The sequence below is a fragment of the Entelurus aequoreus genome, linkage group LG07 (assembly GCF_033978785.1).
Source record: "Entelurus aequoreus isolate RoL-2023_Sb linkage group LG07, RoL_Eaeq_v1.1, whole genome shotgun sequence".
Classification (NCBI taxonomy): Eukaryota; Metazoa; Chordata; class Actinopteri; order Syngnathiformes; family Syngnathidae; genus Entelurus; species Entelurus aequoreus.
In genome coordinates, this window is record NC_084737.1 from 68,382,277 (window position 1) to 68,398,023 (window position 15,747).

The following is a 15,747-nucleotide window of genomic DNA, read 5'->3' on the forward strand; positions in this document are numbered from 1 at the left end:
TTCGTCTTTGTGTTTGAAAATGTCTGGAGTTTGTAACCTTCGATTTATGGGAGATTTATTTGCCTGCGTTTGTCTGCTTTTGTCCGAGATCAGCCACTAAAACCACTTTTCTGACCCGAGGCGCCGAAAGCTTTGCCGCCTCATTGGCTTACCTATCTCTGCAGAGTAGATGGTGACCACGGAGCTGAAGGGACCCTGCCCTTTGCTGTTGTAAGTGCCAACTTTGACATGGAACGGAGAAAAGGGCGCGATGCTTTCGTTGCGGTACACATAGCGGGATGCACCGGGGGCAGAGGTGGCCACGTGGGTCCAGCTGACTTCTCCGAAGGCTCGGAAAGCGATGATGTAACCAAAGCTTTCGCCGTTCTGTAGTTCTTCAGGGACAGGCTGAGATTGAAACACAAAACTATAGTGATATTAAAACATATACAAACCACTCACGTTCATCCCGCCCTTGGGCCAACACGATCGCTTTGTGTGACCGTCAAATTGCTTTTGAGACCCACCTGACAATATGGAATGAGGAAATGGCTTTAAAAGTGTCTAAGCTCACAGCAGTACCAATGAAAAAGTTCTTTCTGAAACACTGGGAAATACATTGCATTGTCTATTGCAGTGTTTTTCAACCTTTTTGGAGCCAAGGCACATTTTTGTTCATTGAAAAAATGCGGAGGCACACCACCAACAGAAAACATAAAAAATGTAAACTCGGTAGTTGATATTGACAGTAAAAAGTAATTGTTGCAATTGTTGGATATGAATTAAAACCATAATCAACCATGCATCACTACAGCTCTTGTCTCAAAGTAAGTGTCACGACCTGTCCCATCACGTCGTGACTTATTTGGAGTTTTTTTGGTGTTTTCCTGTGTGTAGTGTCTTGCACTCCTATTTTGGTGGCTTTTTCCTGTTTTGTTGGTATTATCCTGTAGCAGTTTCATGTCTTCCTTTGAGCGCTATTCCCCGCAACTGCTTTGTTTTAGCAATCAAGACTATTGCAGTTGTGCGGACGCTATCCTTCTTTGTGTGGAAATCGTTGATTGTCATGTCATGTACAGATGTACTTTGTGGACGCCGTCTGCTCCACACGCTGTAAGTCTTTGCTGTCGTCCAGCATTCTGTTTTTGTTTACTTTGTAGCCAGTTCAGTTTTAGTTTTGTTTTCCATAGCTTCAATGCCTTTTTTAGGGGCACTCGCCTTTTGTTTATTTTTGGTTTAAGCATTAAATACGACGTTTACAAAGCAATCAGCTACCTGCTGATATGGAAGAGTATTACACGGCTACTCTGCCGAGCTCTAGACAGCACAGACACTCAACAACGGCACTTTATTTTCAGATTATAACTACTGGTTTGCATAAAATATTTTTTACCCAAATAAGTGAAATTACATCATCTCCCACGGCACACCAGACTGTATCTCACGGCACCCCTGTGTGCCGCGGCACAATGGTTGAAAAAAACTGGTCTACCGTACTTTTTATATGTTTATATAAAATGCATTGCTAGGGCACAGACCACTTAAGGCTGGTTTATGCTTGTGCATAATCACTATGCTGTCCCTTCCAATTCTGTTGTGATCCCTTCATAGTTCTGCAACACACGTTCAGTTGGCTACCTTTGCTACTTGGTCAATCCTTTGGTGCGACTGAACAATTGCAATTAAAGAGAGGCACGGGTTGGGTTGAATCGCTACGGTATCAATTCTCGTTACCTGGGAATTTATGCCTGGACTTAAGGGTACAATTTTTTGTATTTCTGGTAATAAATGTTAATTTGTTTGATAATAAAAAATATATTTTTTAATTTAAGATAATTATAATTGTCCTGTCCAGTTGTTACATCATCTTTTCTTACACTTCTGAGTCACATTTTCCATTACGCATTCATTTCAGTTTGAAACGGTGTGTTTTCAGGAAGTCGTCTTTTGGCATTAAATTAAATGTGCTGTGTTGTCTTTTGATAAGCCATACAAAGTGTAACAACAAGGGTCTTGTTGCCGCCACGGTGTTTCTGTCATGACAAAAGAACGCCCAAAGGGGGTGTCTGGATACATTTTCATCACAAAAACGCATGTATTTTTTTACAAAGCATAATAATATGATGTCAACCCTCCTTCCATATTGGCAATTTTACGTCATGGTATATTGTCAGGGAAAACATTTCATGAGAGACTATGTCGGTAAGTAGGATATTATTTAGTTTTTCTTTATCTTTTTGTAATTATCCTTTTCCCTCACCCTAACCGAATTTTTAATTAGATTAGTGTTGTACCAATACCAATATTTTGGTACCGGTACCAGTACTTAGATACTTTTCTAAATAAAGGGGACCACAAAAAATTGCATTATTGGCTTTATTTTAGCAAAAAATATTTTGGTATATTAAACATATGTTTCTTATTGCAATGTTGTCCTTGAATAAAATTGTGAACATACAAGACAACTTGTCTTTTAGTAATAAGTAAGCAAACAAAGGCTCCTAATTTAGCTGCTGACATAAGCAGTAACATATTGGGTCATTTTTCATTGTATTATTTTGTTAACAAGTGGTAGACAATGAATCTACTTGTTAATTTACTGTTAATATCTGCTTACTTTCTCTTTTAACATGTTCCTTCTACACTTTTGTTAAAATGTAATAATCACTTATTCTTCTGTTGTTTGATACTTTACATTAGTTTTGGATGATACCACAAATTTAGGTATCGATCATATACCAAGTCGTTACAGGATCATACATTGGTCATAGTCAAAATCCTCATGTGTCCAGGGACATATTTCCTGAGTTTATAAACATTTTATACATTAAAAAAAAAAATTAAAAAATGATTTTGTGATGTTTAAAAATATCAATATAATCATAGTACTATTGACTAGAGGGGATGTCAGGTGTAGATCCACCAATGGCGTTTGTTTACATCGTGACGCCAATGAGCTACAGTGTGTAGTGAAGCATATTTAGCTATTCCTTGTCCTGCAGGGATGATACTTGGGGGACCGGTACTTTTTAGAGGCGGTATAGTACCGAATATGATTCATTAGTATCGCGTACTATACTTGCGTATACCTTTAACCCTAAATCAGACAAATATTTTTTAGATGTCTTAGTTTGTTATGTTAAGTGACTTATCCACAAAAAATCAACCTGCCGGATGTGCTGGCTTGTCCAAAAATGATCGCTTCAATGTTGCGTTTTAAACATTTATTTGATTCAAAACAATGGTGAAAAAGCTTTCCAAACTAAATCTAAATGCGTTTTATCAATGCGATCAAACTATATGCGATCAATGTGGTCAAAAAACATCCCCAGTCAACTTCTCATTTCCTCAATGAGAACACCAGGTGAACGAACAGCTGATCACCCCACGTGACTCACATCCCCACCAATCACCAAATGATAAGTCAATCAGTTGCGCAAAGAAAATACACCACAAATAATACAAATAACATTAGCTGGCACCTACAAGCTAGTTCCATGCAAGCAATACAGACTGAAGATCTTATATTGAAGCTCTGTACGGATGTTAAAAAGGAGGCTCCCACCAGCACGAGAACGCCCATTAATGGCTGCAGTTGGATGATATTGCTTATTGCACACCAGACGTTTCATTGTAAAGAGTCTCTTAATTGTATTTTTGATTACCAAATTAAAAGGTACTGGAATCGCCATGAAAAATCGGTGATGCTAATTAGTTGTACATAGTGTACATAGTGTACCCCCTCCCCATTTTTGTATATATTGTTTTTCAAATCACCTGACATGTATACTCTGTATATGTACATAATTTATAATTTTTTTAACGTAATATTTTATACACATGTTACAGGTTATATATATTTTATTATTGAATGTATCAAATGTGATGAATATTTAATGGACCACAATGGAAACAAGCCTTTTGGCTTTTTGTGCCATCCATTTGCCTCTTTAAAGCATTACATGGATTCAATTCTTTAAGATGTCAATAAACTTCTCAATCAATCAATCAAAGTTGCATGTACATGGCATATCCAATATCCAACTAGCATTGAGCTAGCACATTTTGACCACAGCTAAGAAACATATATATTTTGGTGGTCCTCTAGGGGGCGCTCGCGGCCCAACAATGGGCACTGGCCGTTAAGAAACTCTGACCAAGAGCAAGGCTGACCGAAGTAGGGCCTGCGTGCCTAAATTGGCAATGTCATTCCGTTAGGCCAGTGGTCCCCAACCACCGGGCCGCGGACCGATTGGTACCGGGCCGCACAAGAAATTAAAAGAATATATAATAATTAAAAAAAAAAAAAAAAAAATATATATATATATTATTTTTTAATTAAATCGACATAAAAAACACAATATATGGATTATATATCAATATAGATCAATACAGTCTGCCGGGATACAGTCCGTAAGCACACATGATTGTATTTCTTTATGAAAAAAAAAAAAACGGTTCGTGGGACAAATTTTTAAGCATTGACCGGTCCGCAGCTGCAAAAAGGTTGGGGACCACTGCTTTAGGCCCACCAAAGGGTGGCTTCTCAAATGTAATACTTATTCACATTGACCACGTTCAAGCTCACAAAATCATTGATTGCATGTCCACAAAGTAATTAGATGCAATCTAGCAAGCATGGTGATGTCCACCATCTTATATATTGGGGTTTGGGGCTAAACTCCTCACTGAGGCTGCTGCTTTATGCCTACAATTGCTGTGTTTGGCTTCCGGTCCATTGGCACGTTTGGCCCTTGGAGGCAAAATGTTTGGGCGCCCCTGACCTACAGGCAGTTTGCCATGGACAAATAAACAAATATGGCACTGTTTGATCCTTCGTGAACCTGTACTTGGTTGAACTAACGGAACCTATTGAAGTTTCGAATTCAGTACCTATCCCTTGACATGGGGGTGTTATTCTAGCTGTAACTATTAATTGTGCTATCGAGTAACAGTCGCTTTTTTGTAAATGTTGAACTAAAAATCGAAGGGGAAAGCGTTGGTGAATGTTTGTTGCCTTTCGTACATTAGTCTGCACATCCTATCGTGTACAGACTAATGTACGAAAAGCCGACAAATCACAGATTTTAAATTTTTTTATTGGAGGCGCACGTCAAAACTATTGAGGAGGTTTTGAAGTGCGGAAAGAAGGAGCCTGCAAAACACAAACTTGGTTTAGGCTTCTAAACGGGGTAGCATACACTATGTGGGCTGCAGACTAAGAGAGTTACAGTACATTTTGCTTTAAATCTAAATATTTTGTCAAAATGTGTGATTTATAACACAATTATGAACTGAAATCTAAAAAGCATCATTCTGAAATACAAAACACAAGTAGTTCAATTTCCTTTTACTTTGGCATGTCCCATGTTGGTCCACCAGGCAAAGTTCATAAGGCTCCATCATAACTGATCCAGAAGCCAATTAAATAATTAAATAAATGTTATTTGTCAGCCATGCCCACTTGAGGTATCTTCTTTTTTTCAGCATGAGCTTGACGAATGAATCATTTTCTTATATATTTACAAGTCTTGCATTCTACAAGTGGCTAAATAGTGCTGGAAAAGATCGTACATCTGGCTCTTTTTTAACCCTGCCTAAAGCGTAACTTTGAACAACTTAAGATCGATGACTTACCTCCCATGTGATGACCAGCTCAGACCTGCTCCCGCCTCCTCCACCCACATCACCTGGCGCTGCATCAGGGACTACACAACAGAGAACTTGTCAACACCTCCACATAAGAAACTCTAAAAAAGAACAAGAGCACTCTAAGAGCAAAGGCATTTGCCAAGGAAATAGCTTCAAGGAGGGAAAGTGTCATTCAGGTTCAGAAGTTTCTCTGCATTTAAAGGAAGAAAATACTACAAAAAAAAGAGAGAATTTTACAAGATTTGGCAAAGAAAGATATCTAAATATTTAATGTGAATGTCAGTTCCATATTGAACCTGTTTTAATGTATATGTCAGTACATGGACCTTGGGGTGTTGTGTTTTTGCGGAATGCAAAGGAAAGTTGGCGCGGGCAAGGCGTGAATGTGAGTACATATTTATTAAAATACTAACAAACTACAAAAAAAGGAAGCAAACAAAAGGCGCGCACAATGGGGGAGAACAAACTTGGCTAATGATACAAAACTAGAGAGACTATGAACATGAAAACAAAAACAACACTTACTGTGGCGTGAAACAGCATGAAAACTATGATAAACAGGAATCTCATGGGTACCACAGGTAGTATGGATGGATAGGAGAGATAATGTCACCAAGAAGAACAACAGAAACAGACCGGCTTAAATAGCAGTGACATGATCAGTGAAAACAGGTGCGTGACTCAAAACGTGAAACAGGTGCGTGACATGACAGGGGAAAACTAATGGGTTGCTATGGTGACAAAACAAACACAAGTGCACAAAGAGTCCAAAAACAAAACCGAACATGACTAAAAGAAAACATGATCACACAGACATGACAGTATATTAGAAACTCTATATAAAAAATGATCCAAAACCAAAAATTGTATCAGGGAAGGTGCACAAATTTCTTGGTTCAAACAAAAAGAAAACATACCATAATTTCTGGTCTATAAGCTGAAACATTTTTCCCAGGTACGCCAATAAATTTTGCCTCGTCACATCCAAACAATTAAATTGCGGGTCACAGTGGATCATATTAAATCAAACACACCCATACAATCATTCAGTCGGCCATTTAACCCGTTATACACTAACCCTCATCATCGATAAGACACAACAGAATGCACACAACGTAGCCCCGTAGCCCAAGGCCATCGACCCGGCCATTGGAAAAGGAAACAGATCCGCCTCGCTGAATGGAAATCCACCAGCACCAATGGCCCCATAAAGGGCTGCCATGCGCCGAACAAGATGGCACAAGTCTAGAGGCGTCCTGTCTTGAGAACAAAAGTGAAACGAGGAAACGCCGGACAATGCAAGCCGGTGCCCCCAACTCTAACACGGAAGAAGACGATCCCAACGACCCCAGCGCACAAATAGTGAAGGACGAAGACAGCACTCAAGCGCCTGTGTAAATATTGCATGTTTCAATGCAGAACAGAATAGGATAGAACGCTTTGTTGTCATCAAACATGAGCGCATGACGGAAATACAGGTGGCTACTCTGTTAGGTGCAGTTGAAATACAATGTAAACAATAAATATCAATCAATCAATCAATCAATGTTTATTTATATAGCCCTAAATCACTAGTGTCTCAAAGGGCTGTACAAGCCACAACGACATCCTCGGTGTCGAGTGGGTCTGATATAATATTGTGAAAGTCCAACACATCAGCGAAAGTCCAGTCCATGGTGGGGCCAGCGGGAACCATCCCGAGTGGAGACGGGTCAGCAGCGTAGAGATGTCCCCATCTGATGGACAGGCTAGCGGTCCACCCCGGAGCAGAGTAGAAAAGAAAAGAAAAGAAACGGCAGATCAACTGGTCTAAAAAGGGAGTCTATTTAAAGGCTAGAGTATACAAATGAGTTTTAAGATGAGACTTAAATGCTTCTACTGAGGTAGCATCTCTAACTTTTACCGGGAGGGCATTCCATAGTATTGGAGCCCGAATAGAAAACGCTCTATAGCCCGCAGACTTTTTTTGGGCTCTGGGAATCACTAATAAGCCGGAGTTCTTTGAACGCAGATTTCTTGCCGGGACATATGGTACAATACAATCGTCAAGATAGGCAGGAGCTTGACCGTGTAGTATTTTATACGTAAGTAGTAAAACCTTAAAGTCGCATCTTAGGTGCACAGGAAGCCAGTGCAAGTGAGCCAGTATAGGCGTAATATGATCAAACTTTCTTGTTTTTGTCAAAAGTCTAGCAGCCGCATTTTGCACCATCTGTAATCTTTTAATGCTAGACATAGGGAGGCCCGAAAATAATACGTTACAGTAATCGAGACGAGACGTAACGAACGCATGGATAATGATCTCAGCGTCGCTTGTGGACAAAATGGAACGAATTTTAGCGATATTACGGAGATGAAAGAAGGCCGTTTTAGTAACACTCTTAATGTGTGACTCAAACGAGAGAGTTGGGTCGAAGATAATACCCAGATTCTTTACCGAGTCGCCTTGTTTAATTGTTTGGTTGTCAAATGTTAAGGTGGTATTATTAAATAGATGTTGGTGTTGAGCAGGACCGATAATCAGCATTTCCGTTTTCTTAGCGTTGAGTTGCAAAAAGTTAGCGGACATCCATTGTTTAATTTCATTAAGACACGCCTCCAGCTGACTACAATCCGGCGTGTTGGTCAGCTTTAGGGGCATGTAGAGTTGAGTGTCATCAGCATAACAGTGAAAGCTAACACCGTATTTGCGTATAATGTCACCTAGCGGCAGCATGTAAATACTAAAGAGTGCAGGGCCAAGAACTGAACCCTGGGGAACTCCGCACGTTACCTTAACATAGTCCGAGGTCACATTGTTATGGGAGACACACTGCATCCTGTCAGTAAGATAAGAGTTAAACCAAGACAAGGCTAAGTCTGACATCCCAATACGCGTTTTGATACGCTCTAATAAAATATTATGATCAACAGTATCGAAAGCGGCGCTAAGATCAAGAAGCAGCAACATAGATGAAGCATCAGAATCCATCGTCAGCAATAGATCATTAGTCATTTTTGCGAGGGCTGTCTCCGTAGAGTGATTTGCCCTGAAACCGGATTGAAAAGGTTCACAGAGATTGTTAGTCACTAAGTGTTCATTTAGCTGCTGTGCGACAATTTTTTCGAGAATTTTCGAGATAAACGGTAGGTGGGACACCGGCCGGTAGTTCACCATGAGGTCAGGATCGAGGTTAGGTCTTTTGAGTAGAGGATGAATAACCGCTTTTTTGAATGCTAGAGGAACAGTACCAGAGGAAAGTGATAGGTTTATAATATTTAACACTGATGGACCTAATAAAACAAAAAGCTCCTTGATAAGTTTCCCAGGAATTGGGTCAAGTAAACATGTTGTTTGTTTTGTCCCATTTACACATTTTAACAATTCCTCCAATGTTATTTCATCAAAGAGAGAGAAACTATTTTGGAGGGCAATGTCCGTCGTATATACAGTCATATTTGTGTTAACAGAACCCAGTTGTGGGTGGGATGCATTGTCTTTAATCTCTTTTCTGATGAGTTCAATTTTCTTATTAAAGAAATTCATAAAGTCATCTGCTGAGTGGGTGGAGCTACTGGGAGGAGTCCCTTGTTGGGTTAGCGATGCTACTGTACTAAACAAAAATTTATGATCATTTTTGTTGAGGTGGATGAGATTTGAGTAATATTTAGCTTTAGCTGAGGTAAGCATGCGTTTATAAGTTATTAAACTATCACTCCATGCTTGATGGAAAACCTCAAGTTTAGTCGCACGCCATTTGCGTTCCAGCTTTCTACATGATAATTTCTGGGCTTTAGTTTCTTCTGTAAACCATGGGGTACATGGTTATGTTAAAAATAAATACATAAATACCAATACAAACTGCAGTGCAACAGTGAAAAACAGTGTAAGCTATATTCAACATCCTAATGGCCCACGGGTAAAAACTGTTTTTTACTCTGATTGTCCTGCACTTGTGTGACCAAAATCCCTTCCCTGATGGCAGCAGCTTGAACAAGTGCTGACCAGAGTGACAGCTGTTTGCCAGGATCTTTTTTGCTCTGCTGAGGCAGAGCGAGCGAGAAATGTCCTCCAGAGAGGACAGAGGGCGGCCGATAATCTTCTCCGCTAGCCTGGTCACCCTCTGTGGGGCCTTCCTGTATGCAGCAGAGCAGGCAGCAAACTACACAGTAACGCAGTACATCAGCACTGGATATATGGTGGCTCAATAAAAAGATTTCTCCTCATTGTCCAACATTTGTCCAAAAAATAGGTGGGTGTGGCTTATATTTAGATGCAAACTATAGTGCGAAAATTAGGGGAGATTTCAAAATAATAATACAATCCAACATTTTAATGATTTCAGATTATTATGTTATGTACCTGCATCTTCGGTCCTGGTCTCTGCTGACACAGGACTGGGTTCTCCAACTCCAACACTGTTTCTGGCCAGTACTCGAAACTCATACTCCACCCAGGCGTTAAGATCCACTACAGCGGCTGTCAGCATGCTCCCGCCAATTTTCTCTGGAACTACAAAAACACACAAAAAAAATCACAAATAATATGCTCTATCATCCATCCATCTATCAGTCATTGAAAAATCAAAAGTACACTCTGGTTCCTTTTTGTGCACTACCCTGCTGCACTAGTTATGTTTTGTTTTCCCTGATAAAATAGTTTTTACTTGCACTTCGCCTGCTGTCTCTACATTCTGGCGTCCTGACCGACAACAATCAACAAAGACTGAAACAAACTCAAATAAAACCCTAAATTAAGAGGGGTTAGATCTTATTGCCCATCCATCATTATTTTCATTAGAGTCAAGGGTATGCAGGAGCTTATCCAAGCTGACTTCAGGGGTACTTTAACATTTATTAACAACAAAACCAAGTTTTTTTTAAGATAACCTCAGAAATAGTGCATTTTTATTATGTACCTGTTACAGAACAATATTTTCCACAAGAACTGACCACACCTGTGTTACCTAAAGGTATTCTTCTACAGTGCGATCACCAGAGCTGTTAATACCAGGGCGTTTATAAATGACCTGCTCTCAGTCTCAACTCATGCAAGAACTTTCTGTCGGCTCGTAGAAAAGACTTTTAATGACTGTGGATGTGAGATTTGCGGGCCAATTGTGTGGTCCATAATCTCAGGACAATTTGGATGATTGAGAGGCGAGCTGCAGATTTGAGTCTAGACCAGTAAACGGTCAGAGGAAGTGGGAATTTATTGGGCTGCAGCAGAGCAGAAGGGCAGCTGTTTGTTCCCTGACTGTGAATTTATGAGACTTAATTATATAAGCCTGTGTTCACCCGATTAGATCCCCTTAAGCTTCTACTTTTGGTCCCACAGAGTTCAAGCTCTGGTTTTCTCCTATTTTGCCTCACAAAAGGTGGACCATTGCCCATCCTGTGCCATTTATACTTGCTTGCCTCCCTGGGCTTTTTACAAACATATTTTCCTCCCAAAAGGATTCAAAATCAACCATGGTTCCCACTCAATCCTAAGAGCAGGCATTGCAATGAGATTACATTTTACAGCAATACAGGAATAAATGGCTGCAGTGGTCGAGTCTTCACAAACTCATTGTTTTGTGAAGCCCCTGCAGAGTTGACATCCAACAATCTCAATCACACAAGCTTGTTCACTTGCATCATTCTAAACGCATCACAGGGCAGTGATACACAAACAAATACTGTGCATTCTACAACTGGGAATCTTCTTATTATATTGTTTTAGCAGGGCAGCCATGTAAAGCTTTTTCAATACCGATTTTCAATGATGCTTTTTATCTCAAGCAAAACACGTGTCAAAATGTGCTCCCTTTAATAGTCGTTGAAATACATTGCAAGGCTTCAATTTTGTTGTCTTTCTACACTTAGGGCGGGGGTCAGCAACCCGCAACTCTCTTTAGTGCCACCCTAGTAACGAAAAATAATTAAAAAAATAAAATAATTTTTTTGTTTTAGTATGTTTTTTGTTTGAGGACAAACATGACACATTCCCAATTGTTAGAAAGCCCATTGTTTAATATGTTTGTGCGTGTGCTTCACTGATGAGAGTATTTGGTGAACATCGTTTTGTCCTACTAATTTCGCCGGTTCTTGAACTCACCGTAGTGTGCACTGTGAGGCAACAGTTTGTTTACATGTAAAATCTTCCACTCCTTCTTTGTCTCATTTTGTCCACCAAAAGTTTTATGCTGTGCTTGAATGCACAAAGGTGCGCTTTGTTGATGTTATTGACTTGTTGGAGTGCTAATCAGGCATATTTGGCCAGTGCATGACTGCAAGTTTATCAATGCTAACATGCTATTTAGGCTAGATGTATGTACACATTGCGTCATTATGCCTCATTTGTAGGTATACTTGAGCTCATTTAATATCCTTTACTTTTGTCCTCTTTGCATATAATTTAGTTTTGGATGTCTCATGACACATTATGGAATATTGGATGCATTTCAACTAGTTGTTTGAGTGCAATTTTGTTCCAGACCACAGCAAACATTACCTAGCTTGCCAAAGATTGTAATAAATCTATTAAAAGAAGACAGCATGCCGTTTCCTTTAACTTGGACACACACATCTATACCTTTGGCCATTAAAAGCCAGCAATTTCCAGGAGTTCTCCCCTTCTTAGTAGCCTCTGATTTACTAATGGTTTCTAATGCATCACAGGGCAGTGATACACAAACAACCTACTCTCTATTTTATGCTGCTGCTGTCACATATACTGTAATATTGTACATGGTCATTGGTATACATTGTATATATGTTATAGACATAATATAATATATCTGTATATATAATATACTGTACACATATTATGTATATATTCGTATATATGTTAGATTTTTTATCGCTATATTAGTCTATTTATACCTGCATTGTCCTTTCCATTCTTACACTTTCCATCATGTAACTGAGCTACAGTGTGGAACAATTTCCCTTGTGGATCATTAAAGTTTGTCTAAGTCTAAGTCCAAGTCTAATGTTGTAAAAATGTGTAGAATAAATATTAAATTTTAACATTTCTGTCAACGAACATTTGCTTCAGCCTGCGACACATAGTCATTTTGATAGTAGGCTATTATAGCTAGTATAAACACTTATGTCATGTGTTGCCTTCATTTTAAGACTCATATAGGGCTTTTCATTTTTCGCGGCTCCAGACAGATTTGTTTTTTATATTTTTGGTCCAATATTCAACGTTTTGGGTTGGAGACCCCTGACTTAGGGCCTTATTTAGAGAAAAAATAAACACGATCAGATGTGACATTTTATCTTCTCGCACTGCTTTTAATCCATCTGAGTGTCTCTTTTTTTACCTGAGGAAACCCTGAACAGTTTTGTCCTGGTTAATGCTGAGATGCTTGACAGGATTTTTTTCTACTATGAAACCCACAAAATGTCTTTTAGATTCAATTAGATCCCCGGGGTTGGGGTGTTTTTGAGTGGATTTTGCATGTTTCCCCCTGTGACTGCGTGGGTTCCCTCCGGGTACTCCGGCTTCTTCCCACCTCCAAAGACATGCACTTGGGGATAGGTTGATTGGCAACTCTAAATTAGCCCTAGAGTGTGAATGTTGTCTGTCTATCTGTGTTGTCCGGGGTGTACCCCGCCTTCCACCCTGAGAGGGACAAGTGGTAGAAAATGGATGGATGGATAGATAAACTTCAGCCTTGCTTTTAAATATTTAGATTTTTGAAGATGCTATAACGTGACTATAAAACAGAACGAAAGTAAGCTACATTGTTGCCCCAGTCGGAATTTATCGCGCACCACCTATCAAAGCCAAATGACTTGCATTGGATGATTAAGTGCAAGTTCAACGATTTTTGTGGCTCCAGAACGATCACTTTAAAGCAGGGGTGTCAAACTCATTTTAGATCGGGGGCCACATGGAGAAAAATCTACTCCCAAGTGGGCCGGACTGCCAAAAATCACAGCACGATAACTTAAAAATAAAGACAACTTCAGATTGTTTTCTTTGTTTAAAAATAGAGCAAGCACATTCTGAAAATGTAAAAATCATAATGTTTTTTTTTTACACTTAAATGTTGCGGTTAATAGTATTCTACCTTTATTTGTCGTTATTTATACTTTCTGAATAAATTATGTGATAATGTTCATCAGTCAACTCATTGGTGTTAACTTTCAATCTATCAAGATAAAAATTACAGGATGTACTGATGTACTAACATCATGTGGTTATTTATTTATTTTTTTTTTTTTACATATGTAGCATAATCTACAAAGATACAAAGAATTGCGACATCTACTGGACACATTTACAACAGCAGTTTCTTTCATTCAAAAATTTCGGCTCATTTTTATACTTAGCAAACTCATCCCGCTGGCCGAATAAAACCTGTTTGCGGGCCTGATTCGGCCCGCGGGCCTTACGTTTGACACGCCTGCTTTAAAGCATGCTTGAAGTCGGTGGATCGAAACGTACAAGGTGTTTAGGACCTGGATGTGGAGCCATCCGGGAAGGAAGCATTTGTTAACATGGCGCCGAAAGTGAATGGAATGATATTGTAAAATTACAAAAATCCAGGATATGCCAGTCAAAAGATGCTCAAACGCCACTTAGACTTAGACAAACTTTAATGATCCACAAGGGAAATTGTTCCACACAGTAGCTCAGTTACAATGATGGAAAGTGTAAGGATGGAAAGGACAATGCAGGTATAAATAGACTAAATATACAAACACACAACTGACATTAAAAGCTATACAAGTTTTGTGTTTAGTGTTTGCACTCAGTCTATGGTTGAGTAAGCAAAGCAAGGAAGATTTGCGAGTGTCATCTTGAATAAAAACTAGTCCCTGTCTATAAGCAATGTTTTCCAAAAAGTCACAAAAACAGGTAAAAATGTATTCATACATACAAAATGAACTGTGTAAATTAGAATGTTATCCACATTATTCACATCCAAATGATGTTTGAGGATGTAAGCCAGGGGTGTCCAAAGTGCGGCCCGCAGCTAATTGTTTACCGGCCTGCCACACATTCTGCAAAAATTGCAAAAATAAAAAAAAAAAAAACATAAAAAAAGTGGAATGAGGTGAAATCTAACAAGAAAAAGTTGCAATGTTGACACAAAGCTGCCATGCAGGCTGTTTTTTTATTTTGTCTTTGTTTATTTTTCTTTTTTTTTGCCATTGCTAAAAAAAAAAAAAGACTAAAAATCTATGTTATAATAAATTATTACTTTAAAAAATATTACTTTAAAATGTTTTATGTGGAAAAAATATTGCATATATTGTGTGGTTGCCATAAAAAAACATCAAAGTTTTATTTGACAAAAGAGCATAATACAAACAAAATAATAGTTCAAACGTAAAATGGACAGATATATCTGAAGTTGATCTCGTAATTTAAGTGTTAAAAGTAAAAAAAAACCTAATAAAAATGTATCACTTTATGAGTGGGGGACCTTTTGGATCCCAAATATATTTAGTAGGATTTTATTTAACATTTCACTGTGATTACTCAAAAATATTAAATAATTAAAATCAATGGTGTCCTGCATGATTGATCTTTTAGGGCTCTAATTACTAAATACTGCATATTTCAGTTTTACTATAAAAAACAAAGTTGTCTTGGACAGAAAAGGCATAAAACATTTTTTTTTTATTTTTTTTTTTTACTTTATATCGACCTGAAGTTGATATAGAGATTTACTGTAAGCGTTAAATAAAAAATAATAATAATTTGACTTATTTTTTACATTTTAATGACTGAGACCCTTTATGGTCCCCGGGAGCCCTAAATGTTAAAAAAAAAAAAAAATCCATATATTTTGTTAAGGTTTGAAAATGAAAAATATCAAAATGGCCCCCGTATGCTTAAATTTTCAGTGGAAAAAGTTTGGACACCCCTGATGTAAGCCTTAATCGCCTTCTTTCTTTTTGCACTCTCTGTTTTCCACAACTTTGTGCAGATACAGTAGTAGTACTGTCGATGTTTTTATCTGTCTGCTCAATTCTGACAGCAACAAAAACACTCTAAAAAATAACAATTTACCGGAAGCCTTGGCAGTTAGTCACTCACACCTTAAAAAAAGAGACGCTTGAAGTGCATTCTCGTTTTGTTAAACACGTGTGGGGAAATTATTCTCTCCATTTGACCTGTCCCCTTGTTCC

The 15,747-nt window shown here is 38.6% G+C and overlaps 1 protein-coding gene across 1 annotated transcript in view; it reads right to left on the reverse strand.

The window, feature by feature from the left end:
* The window catches only part of LOC133654202 (contactin-3-like), a 234,115-nt gene that overhangs the window by 23,384 nt on the left and 194,984 nt on the right, over window positions 1–15,747 (reverse strand). The window contains exons 16-18 of the mRNA XM_062054350.1: window positions 9,974–10,123; window positions 5,617–5,687; window positions 153–387 (exon numbers count right to left, since the gene is read on the reverse strand). Of these exons, the coding sequence (XP_061910334.1) occupies window positions 153–387; window positions 5,617–5,687; window positions 9,974–10,123 (456 nt within the window). The remainder of the gene's footprint in view (window positions 1–152; window positions 388–5,616; window positions 5,688–9,973; window positions 10,124–15,747) is intronic.